The 21,297-nt window shown below is 34.8% G+C and overlaps 1 protein-coding gene across 2 annotated transcripts in view; it reads right to left on the minus strand.

Moving 5' to 3' along the window:
- Window positions 1-21,297, minus strand: part of UGT8 (UDP glycosyltransferase 8) — an 85,756-nt gene that overhangs the window by 13,218 nt on the left and 51,241 nt on the right. For both annotated transcript variants that reach the window (XM_003899114.3, XM_017959008.2), the window contains exons 3-4: window positions 2,371-2,513; window positions 773-849 (exon numbers count right to left, since the gene is read on the minus strand). In XM_003899114.3, the coding sequence (XP_003899163.1) occupies window positions 773-849; window positions 2,371-2,513 (220 nt within the window). The remainder of the gene's footprint in view (window positions 1-772; window positions 850-2,370; window positions 2,514-21,297) is intronic.

Here is a 21,297-nt window from a genome sequence, read left to right on the forward strand (position 1 = left end):
ATTTTCAAAATCAATCCCATTTTTATAATTTTTGTAATCAATAATATATTCAAGGATACTACGGCATTAACTTTTTCTAAAAATTTAATGAATAAAAATTTGCATTATTATTATCTGTGCTTGTTGAACACAGAGTTAAATTATCTAGATTCAAACACACTTAAAAGACATGCATATAATAATTACTATTTTAATTTTGAGAATCAGAATCCCCAAGATTAAATAATATAAAGTTCTTCAAAACTACCCAGTGATTTAGGACTAAACAGAGCAGATAATCTAATTAAAGTTAAAATAAATTGACTGTTCCTCTTGTCTTCCACTTCTTTTTGGTTTCAGACAAATGAATAACTTCTAATTTCTCTTGGTTCTCAGACCATCTGTAATAAATCTGTAACCTAAATCTACATTCTTATTGTTTTAACTGTTGTACTTTCACCTGATTACTCTAATTAGGTATAATCTTATTCACTATTAATTTATATAGTTTATTAAGTACATAGTTTCCAGATAATTAAAATTGGAGACTGGTCTAAAAATTTTAATATAGATGCCCAAATGTTTACATTTTACACACTCTTTTCTAGTAAATAAAGGTTTAAAATTTTGACCTCAAATTTAAGACTTGAAATACTGGATAAAAAACATAAAACTCTAACATTTACTACACACATACCGTATGAACCTCTCAAGTAAAAAAAAAAAAAAAAAAATCACATTTATGTAATTAAAACCTAACAACCAAGTAAGTAACCACAAATCATTTACTTACCAAGCAGGTCATTCTGTGGTAACCATTCTATGAGTTTAGTGTTGTTTCCTAGATTCTTTGGTTTGGGTCCTGAAAACCTAAAATGTACACCAGAAAATTAATCTTTTAAAAATCAAACCTTACTCATAGTATGTGCTCTCTGATTAAAGTATGAGATTTAAAATAAATGTTTGATGATCTTTTGTTGATATTCTTAAGAATGAAACCATGCTTTGGTAACAACAAATATTTGATTACGTTTCTTTTAAAAAACTTTTACTGGATGGAGGAAAAACAAGAAATAATTGGCTTACATAGAGATCTATTTTCCATTGGCTCCTCATACCTATACACATACAGAGATAGGGAAAAAAAAAAAACAAAAAAACAACCAAATAAACCTACACTAGAAGTCATTCCCCACAAACAGTCAGAAGCTGGAACAAGAAGGGGCAGGGAGGGCTGCCACTGCTATGGCAGTCCATATCCCTAATCCTTAACAACCCAAGCCTGAGGGAAGGCACAAGTGTTGAAAGAAATCAGAACGTCCTCTTCTTTAGCTTCACCAGAAATAAAAGTTTTGTGAGGCAAAGCACATATTATTAAGAGTGTTTTCTGCCTTATGTTAAAAGATAAAACATAAATATGCTTAACAACTAAGAGGGTGACAAAAGAGTCTGAACGGAGTAGACATAAACTGTCCTAAATGAAGCAGAAGTACTTTCTGGGGTTAAGCCTAATAGAGGAAACCCAATGGGACCAGATCTGAAGGGAAAAGTCCTGAAGAGTTAGAATAAAATAAATGTCACTGCATAGCTCAGCAGGGGGAGCTAACCCTTACTCATTTGTTATAAAGGGAAAATCTCTATTACTAAAAGCCTAATTGCAATGGCTTAAGGGGCACTTTCTTCTACTCATGGTAGTAACTATGGGACCAATGTTGTATCCCTAGAGTTCAACAGTGGTAGTATGTGCTCAATAAATACATGCTAAATAAAGTGTTCGTGTCTGAGTTTTCAACATTGGGTTGGAAATTCCAAAGACAGTCATGTGTTGGCAATGCCTTCCAAAAGAAGCTGTGGTCAATCTATGGTTCTGTCTTAAACTGTGTTAAATGGTAAGTGATTGTGTTTTTAAAGGTCAAGTTTGTTAAATAAAATAAATCAAAAATATATGTAAAGGAGACAAAGTGGGAGCCAAAAAGAGTCCATGGTATTTTAGGTATTTGTTAATCCATCATTTTCTTCCTCATTTCAAAACTGATTTGAAGGAGTATGTAAAAAAGCTGCAATTAAAACTAACTTTTAAAATCATAATAAATAATAAAAGAGTAAACGAGGGTGGAACTCTGAGGGAAACATAAATATTCATCTGACACACCGAAAAGTCATTCTGAATAATATCTTCTTTCTGTCCTATAGGTGAGAGGTTTCTTTATCCATCATAGAGCCTTATGAATTAATTCCTAAATTTCAATATGCTAAGAAACAAATGAAAGTCAAGGGCATCTTGCTAATCTTGCCAGAGAAACAATGTGCTGTGCTTTACTGGGACCTGTGGGCTAAACAAGGAGATATTGAATGTCAATAACAAAGAAACAATCTACATTATTACCTTACCTCCAAATCACTTTTTGAGGCAATCTCCCCAGAGCTCCTGCAAGTTTGTTAGCAATGTCTTCTGAGAGATACTTGACACCAGCTCCAAAAGACACCAAGACAAAGCCATGTTCATTAGCACCATTTACCCATCTTTGGAGATCCTGTAAATCAAAACACGGCAGTAAGTTTTACGAAGACCAATCTAGTTTGTAATTGGTGTTATTAACAGCCCAGTTAAAAAAAGAAACTTTTAAAGTAATTTTCTTAAACAATTAGAAAGTAAAGGATATATTTTCTTCTAAATAACTGCTTTTGTTTACAACATTTCATCTGATAATGCTAACCGAAATGAGGACATATAAACCACAACAAAAATAACTTAAAAAATAAGTAGCTAAAGGCTTAAAATCTCAGAAAAAGGGCAAAAATTGGAAATGATGATACATGGTCAGAAAAAAATCTGTATGCAGACACAAGCAAAAGATGTGGATTAAACATATGAAAAATCAATCATACTGGCAAAAATTTGTTAATGCATCGTTTACAAATTTCTGCCAGTATGATTGATTTGCATTGAAAATCAAATCAGTTCATTTTAAGAAATACCACCCTTACTTCATTTTATTGTATAGGCACAAGCTTGTTTTTAATGATGTCATCCCTTTGAATAAATCCTTGCCAAAGACACCCAGCTTTAGTTTCCCACAGGAAAACTAATAAAGCCAGGGCTCGTTGAGGAACACATTAATTCCATTGTAAGAATGATACACTTGCTGTCTATTGATGAGTCCTATGCCAAGTCACGAAAGCAGAAGCCTGACCCATTCTGTGTTCATAATGTGCAGAGTGAGCTGCCACAGTTATACATCATAGACCCCGCAGGTCTCTCACTCAGGAAGAATGAGTTATTGCCATGGTTGTGTCAGCCATGCTTCTGCATTTCGCACCACTTTGTAGCATAACCTTATTTGTAGCTAAGGAGTACTGCACAATAAGAAGTATCATCACGGCCAGGCATGGTGGCTCACGCCTGTAATCCCAGCACTTTGGGAGGCCAAGGCAGGCGCATCACGAGGTCAGGAGATGGAGACAATCCTGGCTAACACGGTGAAACCCCATCTCTACTAAAAATAAAAACAAACAAACAAACAAACAAAAAATAGCTGGGCATGGTGGCGGGTGCCTGTAGTCCCAGCTACTCGGGAGGCTAAGGCAGGAGAACCAGGGAGGTGGAGCTTGCAGTGAGCCAAGATTGTGCCACTGCACTCCAGCCTGAGCGACAGAGTGAGATTCTGTCTCAAAAAAAAAAAAAAAAAGCATCGTCACAATGGCATCACTGCACAGCTTAATTAATTATTTAATGGAACATTAAGCCTAAGTTTTCCTTCCTTTCCCTTTTCTATTCATTTTATCACCTAAAGAAATTTGTATTCTCTATTGTACTCAGCAAGTGATTGACCACATTTTATGTCCCCCAAAAATTAGCGAATAATGTCACTGCATGACCCAGAGTGATGACAGAAAGGAGGTACATCCTTCTAGCTACTGAATGAGTAAAATAGTCTACAATTATTTGGTAGGGAAGAAAATCTTACCAAAACATTGTATTTTCCAGGAAGCTCTATTTATAAATACAGATAATCCTTGACTTTATGATACTGTGAAAGCTATACTCCTTCAGTAGAGACTGTACTTCAAATTTTGAATTTTGATCTTTTCTAAGGCTGGTCATATGCCTGAACAGTGACAGTGAGCTGTAGCTCTTAGTAATGCAATCATGAGGGTGAAAGGCCAACACACAACTGTGTACTGTCTTGGCAGATGATTTTGTCCAAGTGTAGGCTAATGGAAGTGTTCTGAGCACATTTAACGTAGGCTAGGCTATGACGTCGGTATGTTAGGTGTATTAAACACATTTTGACTTAAAATATTTTCAACTTATGATATCCGGACAGAATCCCACTGTAAGTCAAAGAACATATGTATATAAAAGAAATACAGACTATATCAATTTTGAATTAAAACTTTTATATTCTGTTACATTTACCAAGAATATGTAACATGCTGAAAATTTAACAGTGTTATCCATAGATTGAAAGTAATAAACAAGAGCAGAATGATTTAAAATTTTATGTACAGTCCTAAGCTAGATGTACTTAAAATCAATATAAATGCTACACAGTAAAATCGTATGAATACATACGGTATATGTAAGTACCAAATATAAGCCTTTACTGATATGTAAAATAGTAGAAAAATTTATGTTCATCATGTTTCCTTCAGGAAAAAAAACTCAATACTTTTAGAAGACAATATTCCACTTGGCTTAGAAGGAAGAGTGGGAACCAAGGTGACATGCAAACTCCTATTTCCTGAGTTGGAGGAAAAAGGCCAGAACAGAGACAGTGAACAACTGGATGCCTTACTGTCCCTCGATGTAACCCCTCCCCATGATTTCTAATCTTCAGCCTAAATTCACAGAACATTTGGTGTGATGGATGCTCTATGAGAACATTGAAGGGGTTGGGTTTTGGATTCAGTTGGCAAGCAGGTGATTCTGGAGTCATGAACAAATGCAAGAGCCAGATGTGGAAGCGATTTTAAATTTGCTGCTCACGGCAAAACTTTGAAATTGGAACTTCACGAAAAGTATACTGATATCTTCCGGTGGGTTGGGAGGCCTCAGGATATCTTAGCCATATATAAAAATACAGGAATTTTGGAATTTAAGACCCAGTTATAAAAGGCAAATTTATTTAATAACAGCTCTTAGAAAACAAACTTCATGGTAAATGTGTTCAACACACACACACATACACACACACACACATAAATCCTAACTCCAGAAATGTAACATTTTTAGAAGTAAAAGTACTTCTGTTCCTGGTCAAATAACTTCTGCTCCTGGTCAAATACCAAATTTTAAAACTGGACTAAAGAATTCTTTTATAATAGCAACAAAATCCATAAAGACCTAAGAATAAACCTAACAGAAATATACCAAATATACATGAAGAAAACATGAAAACTTTACTAAAGGACAAAGAAGGAAGGAAACCTGAATAAATGGGGACAATGGAACATGATGACAGAGACAATCAGCTATCGACTGAAGAAAAAAATGCGAGGTTCTATCCCTCCTCTAGTAGCAGTCAAAGAGGGATTATAAGTTAAATTGGCTTATAATTTAAAAAAGACATTTTAAAAATCAACAAAATAATTAATAGTCTGACAGAAATATTTACAATACACATAATAAAGGACTAATACTAAAATAAAATAGGGGGAATGAAACCACAAACACCAGAAAACCAGAAAGCACCCAATTCACAGAAGAAAACTAAATGGTATAAACATTAAAAGAACCTTTGTTTCACATGACTAATCAGAGAAACAAATTCAAATTGTTTTCATATTGTCTATATAGTGCTCTGTCGATATGTAATATTTCATTAATATTTAATTCATTTTAAGGAATAGAACCTAGAATTTACCCTTTAAGTATTATTGTTTTGTAATTTTCTTGTAACTGTTTTTGTTTGTTTGCTGGAAGGATAAATGTCTTTTCTTAAATGGCCTCTGGGTTTACTGTTATTAGCAAGCCTTTTCCACTTCAAGATTATCTTTTAAATGGTCCATATTTTCTTTTCATAATTTTACAGTATAATTTCTTTAACGTTTTAATCTTTTAAACAATGAGGATTTATTTTGAAGGAAAGAATAACAATGACATCCATCTTTATTTTTAACCAAATTGTTAGCCAGTCTTCTCAACATTAGTTATTTAATACCTCATCATCTCAATTATTTGAAATGCCACCCTCACAGTCTGTTTCTGAATTATATTCTGTTCCAATGATCTATCCATCTCTGTGCCAGTGCCAAGAATTTTATTTTACATTTTTATATTTGGAATGTTAGATTTTATTACTTTTCATTTTGGGGATTCTGTTAGTTACTCTTATACTTAGTATATTTTTTAAGGACTCATCTTTTTTGTTAACTCATCAATGGTCATTTACTACCAGTACCACTACTTCTTAAGTTATGAATATTTGTGTATAAGGTACAGAATAAGCCTTCCATTTCACTCAATACAGGAATTTAGAAATTGCATCATCTTTTACAGTAGGCCAGCACTGCATGCACGTTTCTCCACTAGATGGCAGGACAGGAAAGGAGCAATGTCTGGGCTCAACCTGCTTACATGCCCAAACCCCGACTACCTATATGGGTATAGGGGAACCTACACCAAGGGGAAAAAGTGACATTTTCAAATTGAAAAGAAAATGATCACAATAAGGGACCAAATACTGAACCAGAAATCAGCAACACTCACAGGCGCTCTCCTCGCTACATTAGAATGAATAATTCCATTCCTATGCAACTTGAGTAACAGATGTCTACCTATACTTAGCTATAAAGTCTATGTTTTTGAAAAGACAACCTCACAATAAAAATAATCATTTTATCTTCTTGTAGGATTAAGTCATCTGTTTTAAGTCTTTTATGGGAAAAGTTAGCATAATAAGGAAATATGGATTAATATACATTCTATTCCCCATAATCAGATGCTATATGTTAAGTATTTGCATTTATTTTAATGATCATGATCTGGATAGACACTGATTTGTTTCTAGTATTGCCAGATTTCTTATCCTAGAGTAATTATATACCAAATGCCTTGACTGGACCACAGGAAGAATGAAGCAGTGAGGGGTGTGTTGTCCTCCCATGTCCCTTCATGTGGTGCTGTCCAGCATAAGCCGGTAAAACAGCCTAGCTCTGTGAGGCTGGAAACAGGGCAGAATAGAAGCTAAGCAATGTACCAGAGTGAGACTCGGGGAGCAACTACTCCCAAAATATAAAATTTTCATTATTTTCAGGTAATGTTTTGATATTAGGGACATCAAAGAATGGAAGATGGTGAAAAAATATTCAAAGAAGTGGAAAGTAAGATCTTGAAACTTTTAGAGAAGACAATCATTGGGTAGTGCCTTCTTAAAAATACACTCTGTAATCCCAGCACTTTGGGAGGCCAAGACGGGCGGATCACAAGGTCAGGAGATCGAAACCATTCTGGCTAATACGGTGAAACCCCGTCTCTACTAAAAAATACAAAAAAACTAGCCAGGCGAGGTGGCAGGCGCCTGTAGTCCCAGCTACTCGGGAAGCTGAGGCAGGAAAATGGCGTAAACCCGGGAGGCGGAGTTTGCAGTGAACTGAAATCTGGCCACTGCACTCCAGCCTGGGCAACAGAACCAGACTCTGCCCCCCCCCAAAAAAAATATATATATGTGTGTGTGTGTGTGTGTGTGTGTGTGTGTGTATATATATATACACACTCATCCCCCTATCCAAAAATAAACAAAAATTTTTTACTCATTGTGGTCAATGTAAAACATATCCCAATGCAAGAAAATCATAAGTAGCTTCTTAAAAATGAGCTTCAGAAACAATGCAAGAATAATTACAAGTTGAACGGTGCAAGCCCACCTCCATCCTTGCTATCCTGGATTATGAGGACATCAGAGTCTTTCAGACCTCTAGAGAGGATAACAGGTCTGAGGTGTGGGGACACACCAGGCTGTCATGTTTGCACTCCAGATCTCTCCTGATACCAGCCTGCAACCCAAACCCACTCCTTTCTCTCCCCCAAGAATGGGAGCCTTGAGAAGGGGCCAGCACAGTGGAGAAACCTATAACACTGCATCCTTTGTTGGCCCCATCCATTCTGAGGAAAAGAATGCCTGGACTGTGAGAGAATCCTACACAGAGATGATAATGGGAGATGAGGGGGGGTGGGTGTTGGAGTTCCTTTTCTTATTCTCAACACCAACATCAATAGGCCTCTTTTCCCATTTAATGTTTCTGATATAAAGAATGTTCTGCTTTAGTCAGGTGGGTTGCAAAGAATTTCATTCTGCTAAATTTAGTAGGTAAAATGATAGTGAACATTTTGATATAAAATGCTTTTTAAAAAAATCTTGGGATATCAAATGTGATCTCTGACTACTGCTAATATAGGTAACCAAGACTTATTAAACAAAACAAAACAAAAAGCACTTACAATATAAAGGTCACCATTCAAAATAAAAATGCACCAATCATTGTTTTCTCTGATTTGTTTGGCAAGAGGCTTGCTTCAAACCCCAATTCCACAATTTGCTGTATGATCTTAATTATGCCACCTGTTCTCTCTGAGGCCCAGCTTCCTCATCTCTAAAGATACTTACGATACTTTACAAGGACACTGCAGAGATTAAATGAGATTAAATATATAAAAGTGCTTTGTCAACTAAAAATTATGCTGTTCTTTTCCCTGGCCATGATATCTGATAAGTAATACACAGATTATGGACTGAAATGATAAACACATTGAGAAAAGGGAAAAAAAGTTCATTCTGCAACAAGATATTTTTTCTCAGTTATATTTGTTCACTATGTTTTAGATTTTTCAGAATAAAGCTGTTTAAAATACATAAATAAGAAGTAGTACAAAAAGTGTTTACATGCAGCATCAAATCTAGTTTTCCGTTTTTCAGAAAACTCAAATGATTTCCCAGATCATCTAGAAGGGTATAAACTACAATTATCCTACAAAAGTGATAAAGATCAATGTCAAGGCAATGGTTCTATTTTTTAAATCTCAAAAGATCCCTTTAACACAGTGAAAATTCAGGAGAATGAAATAAGCAACCAGAAGGGTGTATTCATTTCCACTGAGATTCTGCAGTATCGGTTTTTCTTCATTGTGAGCTTGATTAATTTTGCCAGTACAGTTACAATTAAAATAAGTAAGCAAAATTTGAAACCCTGAGTTGACTTTGAAAAGCTAAATTTTCAAGGTTCTTAAGACCTTCAAGGAGCTGAACACAAGCAGCAGGGACATCCTGAGGATATGATGATGGCAAGGTACTGAGGAGATATGGAAAGTAACCATGAGATAGAAAAAAAAAGACAGAAATAATAAACGGAGGTAAAACTCTCACCAGAAAAAAAAAAAAAATCACTACAGAAATGACATCTAAATCTTTCTTATGTTACAAAAGAAAACTGATGAATGGACTCGGAAACCCACCTAATTTGCTGGGTCACTATTTGATAAATGATTATTTGATAGCCATGACCAGCTGCTATGTGCCATATCTGACACTTGGGACATATCAAAACATAAATAAACAAATGTTCTGTCTTCAGAGAGTTTATATTTTTTAATGAGTCCATACCTAAAGTAAGTAGATATGGGAAAATGAAGAGCAGATAAAGTATTGAAACCTGGCCTCACACTCATCAGGTACCAATATTTTATCTACTCTTCATTCCCCCAAATGCAGCCTGTCATTGGGTACCTGAAACTTCCCCCGCCCCAGCACATCAGAATTATTTACCAAGATCGCAACAAAGTATCTCCTCTATTGTTCTCCCCTGTGTGACCTGTTCTTTCAACAGGGCACCTACCACACTTCTTGTAGCATGTGAGTTTATGCACAAGACTTTTGTTCTCCTAGGTGTGAGATGTAGTAGATGCTCAACACTTATTTATTTTCATAAATCAAGAAAGCTAACAGTAATCTAAATCTTTGAAAGGATAAACAATAAGTACACTGCTTTATTTTGCTGTTCAGTTAATTGGATACATAACACTGTCTTTTCCCTAGAAATTAAAACAATTGAGCACTTTAAAGAAATGTCTCCTTTTAAAAATCAAGCTTAGCTACTAAATTATGTGACCTACATAAACAAAAGAAAGGTAGACTTGCTAGCTAATCTGTCTGCCTTCCTTCTTTCCAGAAAAAAAAAAAAGCAAAAAGAAAACAACCAACATTTTTTTCATAATAATCAGTATTACGCCATAAAGACAGAGATTGATGAGAAATATTTACATAGCTTCCAATTCTGATTACCAAGATAAAATCAGTAATGTGACAGTGAAGAAGTCTTGTACGTAACGCCTGAATCAAATGATCAAAGTGGACATCATCAATAACGAAGCAAATCAAAATCATGTACCAGCTAATCAGATGCCATATGCAGAATATAGCACCCCTTCTGTGATATTCCTGTAAGGATGCATAACCTGAATCCAACTACGAGGAACATATGATAAACCCAAATTGAGGGACATTCTATACAACAGGCCGATATCCTTCAACAACATCACAATAATGAGAATCAAAGAAACACTGAATAAATGTTCAAGAAGAAGGAGCCTAAAGACACATAGCAAATAAAAGCCACAGATAATTCTAAACTGGATCCTTTCCTTATTAAGGACATTATTAGGGGATCTTACAAAATTTCATTGAGGTGTAAGACTTAGATGGTAGTAATATATCATTGTTCATTTCCTTATTTTGATGGTTTGTATTGCGATTATGTAGAAAAATGTCCTCAAGTGCACAAAATGTATATCAATGTTTTGGAGGGTGACAGGGTATCATATAGAAATCTTATTGTCAGATGGTTCTGCTGAAAAAGAACTTTGAACTGAGTTTGCAAATTTCCTGTAGACTTAATATTGTTTTAAAAATAATGTATTGGGGGATTGTTATATTACAAAAGAAAAATTAAATAAAAAGAATACAGCTTTCAATTTAACAATTCCACATGAGAAACATGGTTTACTATCAACAAGCATTACCATCAAGTAACAAATGCCACCACCTAGAATAAGCCCCTGGAATCAATAACCTTTGTTTCAAAACAACTTATGTGGACTCCCTTTTGTCTTTAAAAGCTTCCCCTTACTTCAGACCCCTCAGATGCATCCATGGTCTGCAACAGCATGCATATCCAGCATTGCAGACCCTTGCTATTTCCAAATAAACTGTTTTAGAGAAAACACACACAAAACAAACAAAAACAAATATCCCAGGATTCTGGATGATGCAAACTAAATAAATAAAAGTTTATTGTGGAAAAATCTAGATAATAGATTAATTTTTATTTTTAAATTTAAACTTCCCTCCATCAATTTCAGCATCTGGATAACATAATGAGCTGCAAGTTACTTCAAACAAACAAACAAACAAACAAAAAACCTAGATACCGGGAATTGGTAAGTGGTCTATTTGGTAAAAACAACGTAGAGAAATATAAATTATTAGTCATACTTGAAAATTATAAAGCCATAGAAAAAGACATAGGAATTATATTATGTGTCAGACTGTATGTTCCCATGAACAGCTAAAGTAGTATTTCCAGTCCCACATGTGCTTTCAGAATGTCCCCATCAAGAGGTGCTATGTCCACACTGTATAAACTTGGGCAGCTAAGCCTTGGTTGACTCACAACTTCTCTGTTCAATTGATTACAGAAGAAATAATCCTATGTGACTTCTTAGGTTAGATCATAACAAAAGATACACTTGACATCTACTTCTCTCTCTTGCAACACTCACCTTTCCTTTCCAACCACCATGCTATATCAGTAAAGAAAGCAACATGAAGACAAGAGTAGGTGTTACAGCTAATAGCTCAACTAAGGTCTCAGCCAACAGCTAATCTTAACTGCCAAACATGAGAATGAACAAGCCTGAGGATGATTCCAGCCTCTAGCTCTCAAATGTTCTAGCTGATTCCCCAGACAGTATAGAGCACGGAAAAGTAGTTCCTGCTATTCTGTCTGAATTCCTCACCTCTAGTAGGTATAATAGATGGTTGCTTAAACGTCACCAGGGTAGATTTTACAGCTCTAGGGACTGAAATGTCTCAATGCATCTTCATTTGGTTTCTTTCTCAAGAGTCATAAATGGATCTGAAAAACAGCACTAAGAGATCCACATGAGGTCCCTAACATTTTTTTTTTTCTCATAAAGATCAGGGAGAATAGAACATAACTGAATACCTACTTTGTGACTTTAAACCCATTCAGTTATCTCTTCTAAGACAATATGAGAGTGGATAAAGTTGAGGCCCAATAATAGCAAATAACCTATTTCTAATCCAATAACCTATGGTCCTCAACAACACTTCAACAAAGAAAATGTAATACTTATTGAGTATATTTCCAAAATAATTCTGGTAGCTATATTCCCTTTTGAAGTCCACTGATATTACCAACAAAGACAGAGAGCAGTGCAGATCTTGTTTAACCTGCATGCATATTCATTTAATCAATAATTCAATATCAGTTAACAAACTTTTACTGGTCACCTTCTATGTGCCAGGCACCAGGTGCCAGGAATATAAGAGAGCAAGATATAGTTTCCTCCTCAGAAGTTCATAGTCCATTTCAGATTCATGAGCTTTATTAACAGCACATTAATAATGCCTCTGCCCTATTTCCTAACTGAAGACTGGGGAAATAAAGAGCCTGAAAATAAATAATAAACTTTCCAAAAATGCACTTACATTAAATCTCTGTAAATTATAGCCCAGTTTTATCTTGATTTCAGAGTTGAATTTCTAAAGGAACAGTTTAGTGTTAGGCAATTAAAGGTTGCACACCAACATTTCCAAACCAATTAGAAATACATTTATAATCAGTTAAATTATGCCAAAAATTCATTGGCAACTAAAGAATCCATTCTTAATGAAAATTTCTCTTTTTCTAATGTAATATTGATATTTAGCATCTCTAAATTATACATCTGTATAGAGAAACAGTAAGTGCAGGACTTGGCTAAAACAGGTCAAGTTCACATAATTTCCAGGGTAAAACACTCAAGTAGATCCTTCCAGGTCAATGACAATATCAAAGTATACTTGAGTCAGCTTCTCTCAAATGCCTAATGTAGTATGTATAAAGCTAGACAAAGACTACAATATGCAATAAGGTCATATCCTATGACTATGACCTCATGGATATTTCCATTAGCTCTAGTGTTTCTATCTTATGAGCATAAACAGCATATATGTTCAAGGAAAGAGAAGTCTTTTAACTTTTATGGGGTAAGTGACTATATAGACTAGAAAACTAGGAACTGATCACCCCTTCTCCTCCATCTCACTCCCCACGTTTCATAATCTATTTCTACAACTATTCAGGAAGTAAACTCGTTTGCAACAAAGTCAATGATCCAGAAGGGTATAGGCAATGGTGCATTAATCCCAGGATGAGTGACTTGGTTATCTCAGGGAAAGGTTTTGTACCTTGGGCAGAAACATGTAGAGCCATGGTACAGTGACTGCTAGACTGTGTACTCTCCCATGTACTACCTCATATAAAAACAATTTAAAAATAAATCTTATTCTTTGCCTGCATAAACAATAAGATCAGAATAAGATAAAAATCCTAATTGGACCCAGCAAAGACTCCAACGTTAGAATAAACATCAGTTATCAAACAGAGCTATTTGGGGTTGCTATGACCCTCAGCCTCCCCTAAAGCAGCTGACCTGCCAAGAGCACTCCTTCATCTCATTATATTCTATAGAGCCAATTCTGTGGAACTAAAATTTGGATTTATCTGCTCTTCTAATCCTTCAATACCATGACTTCTTTCCATTAATACAATTTATCACTATTCTCACAGAGAAGTCTGTAATAGAAGTATATCTTCGAATAAGCAGCACAAAATGTACTTTCTCACCAGTTTCTTTTTATCTTAACTCCTAGTCCCTCTCAAAAAAGTTCACTTCCCAATGCCAACCAGTTTAGTTTAAAAGTCCTATTAAAATACTCTCCATTCAATGCCAATGCTCAAGTTCTCTACACTAGCTACTCAAAAAAAAAAATACCCATGAGAAAAATCTTGAAATTTTCATTGGTCCAACTACCATCTGACGTCCAAGGTCCTTCTGTTTCTAACTTTCTACTCTGACCAACACTACACTGTTCTACATTCCCTTAACTTATCCCACCCCGACCACTCTGATGACTTTGTTCACTCTGATTCCGTTTGTTAGAAGTACTTCCATCTACTGAAATTCAACAAGTCCTTCAAGCTCAGCTCAAATGCTACCTTCAACAGAGCCTTCCAGGTCAATTGAAATGCCACTTACTATATCAATTCATGTCTAATTATGCCAAATTTAAGAATTTATCTTATTTGACAGTACTTTATAGCTTCTTTGGTTCTGTTCATATTTGCACATGTGATAAAATTATTTGTATACATATGTCATCTTTTTTTGCAGACTATAAATTCCTTTAATTTCAAGGCATCCAAATAGTGTATTGCCCATAATTTGTGTACACTCAATAGTCATCTGATAGCTTATATTTAATTTTCATTGTTTGCTAAATCAAATCCATAAGAAATTCATCAACTTGTAAGAGTTTATTCAATAATTCATTTGTAAATCTTTTCAGAAATCTATGCACATTTTCCCAAAATGTTATTGCTATACATGATAATTTAGGATAAAGTTACACTTCAGTATTTCAGGTATATTTTGGATTGATGATTACTTCAAAAGACATTTGGAAGATACCTTAAGGTCCTGGGTACCACAAATTAATGTGCTTCTAATCCTGGGTGTCAGAGAATGGCAGACTCTCTGCATATGCTTAACAGTGAACATGTTAAACAGCGTATGAATCTAAGATATGTTTGTAACAGAGAGGGCAGGAGGAAAACCCATATCAGTGTATTTCAGCAAGAGGGCAGAAGTGGTGTATATAAGGAAAACTAGTTTGTTCTTGCTTTTAATCTTGAAATTGCCTTAAATTTCACATAAAATTAAAATGAGATGTGAGACTTCTATATTTACAAAAGAGAAACATGTCTAAAGAAAAAAGCTTAAGTAATAATTTCTAGAAAAGAACACTTGAAGTACTTGAAGTATTCCCAATTGTGGAAAAATGGAAAGAGCCAATCGTAATTTGTCAAGTCTTTTCAAGTCAAACTCTTTGCATATTTTCTTGGTGTAGTTTATTTTACTATGTAACTTCACAGGAAACTTGGTAAGAGATACTACTCACTAGAATGAAAATTGAAAAAAATGGGGAAGTAATTTTTCCCTGCTAAATTAACAGCTACAACGAAAACCTATGCTGGCAAAGATCTCAAATACCTTGTCAAGTTCTAAAAATCTGAGTCTAAGATTAGGCAATTGGAGAACACAAGTAAAGAAGGAATGCTAAGTAAAGTAGAGATCAGATCTTTCCAGGATCAATCAAGTAAGGAGTTTTTGAAAAGGTGAGTTTCAGGTAAGGAAGTCTATATTAGACACAGGAAATGGCAGGATGAAAGAGGACGTTTTGGGCAAAGGAAATGACATGTTCTATGAAAAAAAAAAAGGTGTTGCAGGATAGGAAAAAACTTGCATACCTGCAGAAGCAAAACCTTTGTATGAAAAAGCAAGAAAGGAATATATCAGTGAAAGAGTAGGTGGAAAGATGTTTGTTTGTTTTTTTGTTTTCTTTTGTTGTTGTTGTTTTTTTAACAAAGCCCTGAATTTATGAGTTCATTCTGGATTCCTGTAACCTGAAGCCTGATTCTAATAAACTGAATATGCCACAAAATAGATAAAAAACCAATGACCAAAAGTCAGAAACATCCCCAGGAAAACAATTCTTTCTAAGGAATGGGAAATCATAGTCATAATATTGGACTAAGTATCTCATAAAATATAAGAATACATATATTACACTTTAAATAAAAATTGACAAATTAACTTTAATATATTTGTTAGTTGTAGTAATAGACTGCTTCAGAAGATATGAGGTTTTAAAAAACAGCTCACACCCACTTATGGCTAGTGTTCCATTATTGGAATGCTTAGCATGTGGGAGTTATTTATGTCCTACTGCTCAAGTCATCACCAAGGTCTGATTTTCCACTCATGCAAAAATTCCAAAAATTGCAACCTCCGGTATAAATGGGTTAAATAGATACAAATGTGGAAAAATTCTTTAACAACTGCTATTTGCAAAACATTCCAGGAGGATAACATGCAGATAAGATGCTAGGAAAAGATCTCCAAGCTGGAGCCACTGCAAAAGATTTAGCACCTGAGGAGAGGAGAATCAATGATCCTAATACACTTCAAGTCCTCAGGGCAACTGCAGAATCGCTATGTGAGCTCAGGTTGGGTAAAATCTCTGCATACCAATGAAAGTGATTAAAAAACCCACTGATCCAAAACATTGCTGCTTTTAATTAGCAGGTCACATATAATTTTATATCAATGTTTATTGAATTTAAATAATCATATATAAATCAGTATTTCTCAAAGTGGAAAAACAACAAAGTATAACAAAGAATTAATACTATAAAGACATAAGATGAAATTTTAATTTTAATTCATAAAGTTTAAGGGTTTTTTTTTAACTAATAAAACAAACACAGATAGGTCATTGTGGAAGACACTTCCTCCACTTCCCTAGTAACAACTTCCAACTTTTAGCTGGGCATACTGCAGTCAGCTAAAGGCTACATTTTCTAGTCTTAGCTGAAGGTAAGTGTGGACACATGACTAGTCAATGTTCTGGCCAATGAGATGTAACAAAAATGCACCATCTGATGGCTAGAACACAGCAGCCATCTTGACTGTGGGGTTGAGTGTGGCACAGGGGACAGTAAAACAGAGTGTTGAAGGAGCCTGGGTCCCTACTGATTCTCAGCATTGTCATATCACCCTGGACTGCTTATCTCAGAACTTCCTTTATGTGACACAAAAATAAACTTCCACTGTGTATAGCTACTTACTTTTTTTTCAATTATGTGTGTTAAAACATAATCCTAATTGACGCAACCACAAAGAAGAATACAAAACAGGAGACTTCAAATAAATCAATAAATGTTCACGCTTCTGATTGACTATAATAAGGCTAGCCCAGTATCACTCAGATAGGCACACTGATTCCTCTCTGGTGTGAAGGTTTGAGAAGCACTGTAATGTAAATTATTAGTATAATACTAATTTCTGTGTCATTTGAGTTGCTTTAAAACTAGAATACTCTACCCACTCTACATTGGCACCTCTAGTACCCTAGGGATCAGAAATTGCATATCCAATATGCAATCCAATATTATCCCCAGCATCGTTAATTTTAAAGAAAAGCTAAAATTATATTGTGGTAGTAATTTATTTTCCAGTTGAAGAAATTGAAGCAAGTATTAAGTGCTAGGAAGTAATCAGAAGCAGAGTTAGAATTAAGCTCCAGTTCTATGCTGTAGTTCAGTGCCCTCCATCCCAAAATATCAGCATGGTCTTATACTCTATGAAATAATCTAGGCTATTCAAAGTCCCTCTGAAGGATAAAGTTAATAAATTGAAGCAATTTATAAGTTTTTATAAATTTGCTCAATGGTAAGAAATTATGTTGTATTATATTCCCCAAAGTTACATTTCTTTTTCTTCCCCTATATATTTGAAGGAAGGGACAAACAATGATATACATAAAGAAATCTTAATCAATTTTGCAACTGGTAAACACTTTGTAGTTTCTGGTCATTCTTTTCCTTCCTTTAAAAGAGTGTGTTTTATTGCAAAGGCATTAATCTACCCTAAACTCTGCAACTGAAGTTTTAAAAATATGTAAACAGCTTGTTCTTCATAAATATATTCTTATTTAATTATAATCCATGACAAAATTGAAATAAATCATATATACACCAAATCTAATATTTGTGCCATAATGGCAAGATTTAAAAAATGATGCCTTTCCCCAAAACTATTATAATACAGCCTAAACACCATTTATTAAGTATCCTGAATCTGATTTGACTGAAAAAGTAAATAATAGATTTTCTGTGTGTCAGACATCACATATTAATGATACTACTGAATATACATGCTCATGCTCACACCATTTACAACCCTTCCTTCCTCACCACAGACAAGAAGTGCATACTCTCCATTTCTCATATGCTTTTGAGTATTAATAAAGCACATAAATGTTATCACATACTGATCTGCTCGGAGTAAGCTCAAACATGTTGGAATGGCATTTTATCCTACACAATGAAGAGAAATAAAGGGAATCAAAACAAGGAATCTTTTATTATAGATTTGAAAAGTCAACTAGGCAAAAGACCTCAGAAGGTGGGTTGAATTAAGTGGGTTTTAGAGTCTTCAGGAAATAAGAAAATCTCTCTGGTAAACAGTACACTGAATTCATATCAACTAACCATAAAAATAAGCAAGAACACTACATTGCCCATGAACTGGAATATCTATCTATGTTCATAAAATGTCTTCCACAGTTCTGTCAATTAACAATCAAGAACAAGGACAACGTAATAAAAGGATATAAGGGACAGAGGCATGGTGATGCCTAAGAGCCAGCAGTCTGAGTTCAAATTCTGTCTTCTGCCCCTCACTGGCTGTGTAATATTCGCAAATTCCAGTACCCTAGGGTCACTTAGCCTCCTTCGACCTCATGTTCCTCAACTGAAAATGGAGATACAAGCAGTCCTTACCTTCTAGGGATGTTATGAGGCTTGAAAGAGCTAATTCTGGTGACTCATGCCTGTAATCCCAACACTTTCGGAGGCTGCGGTGGGTGGATCATTTGAGGTCAAGAGTTCGACACCAGTCTGGCCAATGTGGTGAAACCCTACCTCTACTACAAATACAAAAAAAATTAGCTTGGCATGAGGGCAGCTGAGTAGTCCCAGCTACTCAGGAGGCTGAGGCAGGAGAATTGCTTGAAGCTGGGAGACTGAGGTTGCAGTGGGCTGAGACAGCGCCACTGCACTCCAGCCTGGACAACAGAGTGAGACTTTAAAAAAAAAAAAAAAGCTAATTCATGTAAATTGTTTAGAATGGTAACTAGTATGCATTCAATGAGCATTGGCTATTATTATTTAACTGTCATTGTAAGTAATGACATAAAAGAAAATCAGAAATTATTACTATAGACCCTCAGGAAGGAAGCAGTTGACATCTTTTGTAACATCTCAGGCAATACCACTGGAGACTACTTACAAATTAAAGCTACAGTTGATATATTTTATAAAATCTCTACAGGTGTCAATATGACTTTCTAAAAAGAATAAATTATTTAACACTGAAATTGTCAATCTGTTTCTAGTTGCGTATACTTCTACAAACAGAAACAAACTGCTTTAGAATGAGGAGTTCAGACTAAATCCCAGTGATGGTAATACGCTTCTTTCCCTACATGAATAGTCATGGTTCTGAATTCCAAAAGATTTAGTTCTGTCTCAATCTCTGAAACTTCACAAAAGCCTGTCCCCAATGATTGTGGAAGTGCATTTCTGCAATACTGTGACTCCAACATGAAGGTGGCAGTGGCCTCAACAATTTGACCAAATTGAAACAAAAAATATTGTCATTTCTAGGCATATCAAAAAACACTACATCATATTCATGAATTATCAGCATCACATAGCATGGAAATCTATTTCAAGAGACTAGCCAAGATGCTTTCTCATCTCTGGTTTTGTGAGCGAATTAGACCTAATGCCCTATCCAAGGTGTCCATTGTGTTCAATGAATTAACTTCTCTTGAATGCATCTGGAAATGGTACTACCTCTATGTCATCTTTAGAAGAACTGAGAAAACAGTCATTCAGATCGTTTTTTGCAGGGTTTAATTCTCCTATGAAACCCCAGTTGTGAAATGCTACTTCTGGAAAATAATTTTTTCATTAAAACAGAAATTACGTCCATGATACTCTTGATGATTATTATCATAATGATGACAACTTCACTATTTATCACATTGTTTCTATGACATTGAGGCTGAAGTGTTTTAATATGCATATTATATATATATACACACACAGATATATGTATGTGTATATAGATATATATATATGTGTTCATCTGATATACCTTAAATTAGCAGCTTTTTTTCACAGTGAATTTCAAACAAATAAATAGCTGATGTTGCTCTTTTGTTCAAATAAGGATATCTGATTCAGGGTTCTTTTAATTAGCAATGAAAGTAAATGTATAATTTTTTTCTTCCCTGAAAGGCACTTTTGTTTTGTCACTAATCAATCCTCTGGAAGTTTTTCTTTAATTATCATATCACATATAAGTCTTGCAAAACAGTATATTTAAGTATATCCCCTGAGCTAATTCACTTTGAAAGATGAATAAATAGATACTCTGCAGTATTTCTTATTACATATACTACATAATATGGAAAGAGATACTGTGTCTCTGTGCAGTATCTATTTAATTGCTTACATCTGACTTCCTGCTTAAAAATGTACATTATTGTTTCATTCTCTCTTCTGTCCCTCCAGCCTAGACAAGCTCTATCTCATAGTGTGCACTCAATAAACATTTGCTAAATCAACAGTATCCTGAAATGTGTAAAATCTCCCTATTTCACTAATCTATCCCTATACAACTCAGATAAATAGAAGCCGTATATGTGTGTCATATCAAGGCACAAATCTAACAAATCTAGCCTTTGTGAAATTGTCGTTTCCCAGATGACAAGTCACCTTAAGGTCATTGGTATATATTCGATGACCACTTCTTTAGTATACGCAGGTTTTTCTATGATGACCATAAGATATTTTCCTTATTGTCTCTGTTTCTCTTTTCATCTTGTATAAAATATTAGAAATTTTAGTACACAGTTACCATTTGTGGTCTTTTTCTAACAATGTGACATATAAGCACAAAAATATTACGTGTAATATGGCATTATGAAAAAAATTTAATCATGCTGTTTTTGAGAGATCCAGAAAACAGGAAAATACTACTCATCTTCCAATACTTTTGTTTTAATGGTTTAGTCTGTTTTAAAGCCAAATTAACTCTATAGTGTCCAAAAACAGTGGTTAGAAATACAGGCATTCAAAAAGACCTGAGCTTGATATCTTGCTATGTGACTTGAATGAAGTTACTCATCTTCTCTTACCTGATAAGGAAAATTAGGTTGTCAATACTTCTTACACTTCACAGGATATTATGAGGATAAAATGAAATAATGCATATAAAGAACTCAACACTACTCCTCCTCATGGTAAGCACTCACCAACCAATCACCACTGGGATTGTTTCAAAGGGAACCTGGTAGTGAAACTCTTGATGCTTATCCTCATTCAATAAATTTTCCCATGGCT

The sequence above is a fragment of the Papio anubis genome, chromosome 3, assembly GCF_008728515.1.
Source record: "Papio anubis isolate 15944 chromosome 3, Panubis1.0, whole genome shotgun sequence".
NCBI classification, from domain to species: domain Eukaryota; kingdom Metazoa; phylum Chordata; class Mammalia; order Primates; family Cercopithecidae; genus Papio; species Papio anubis.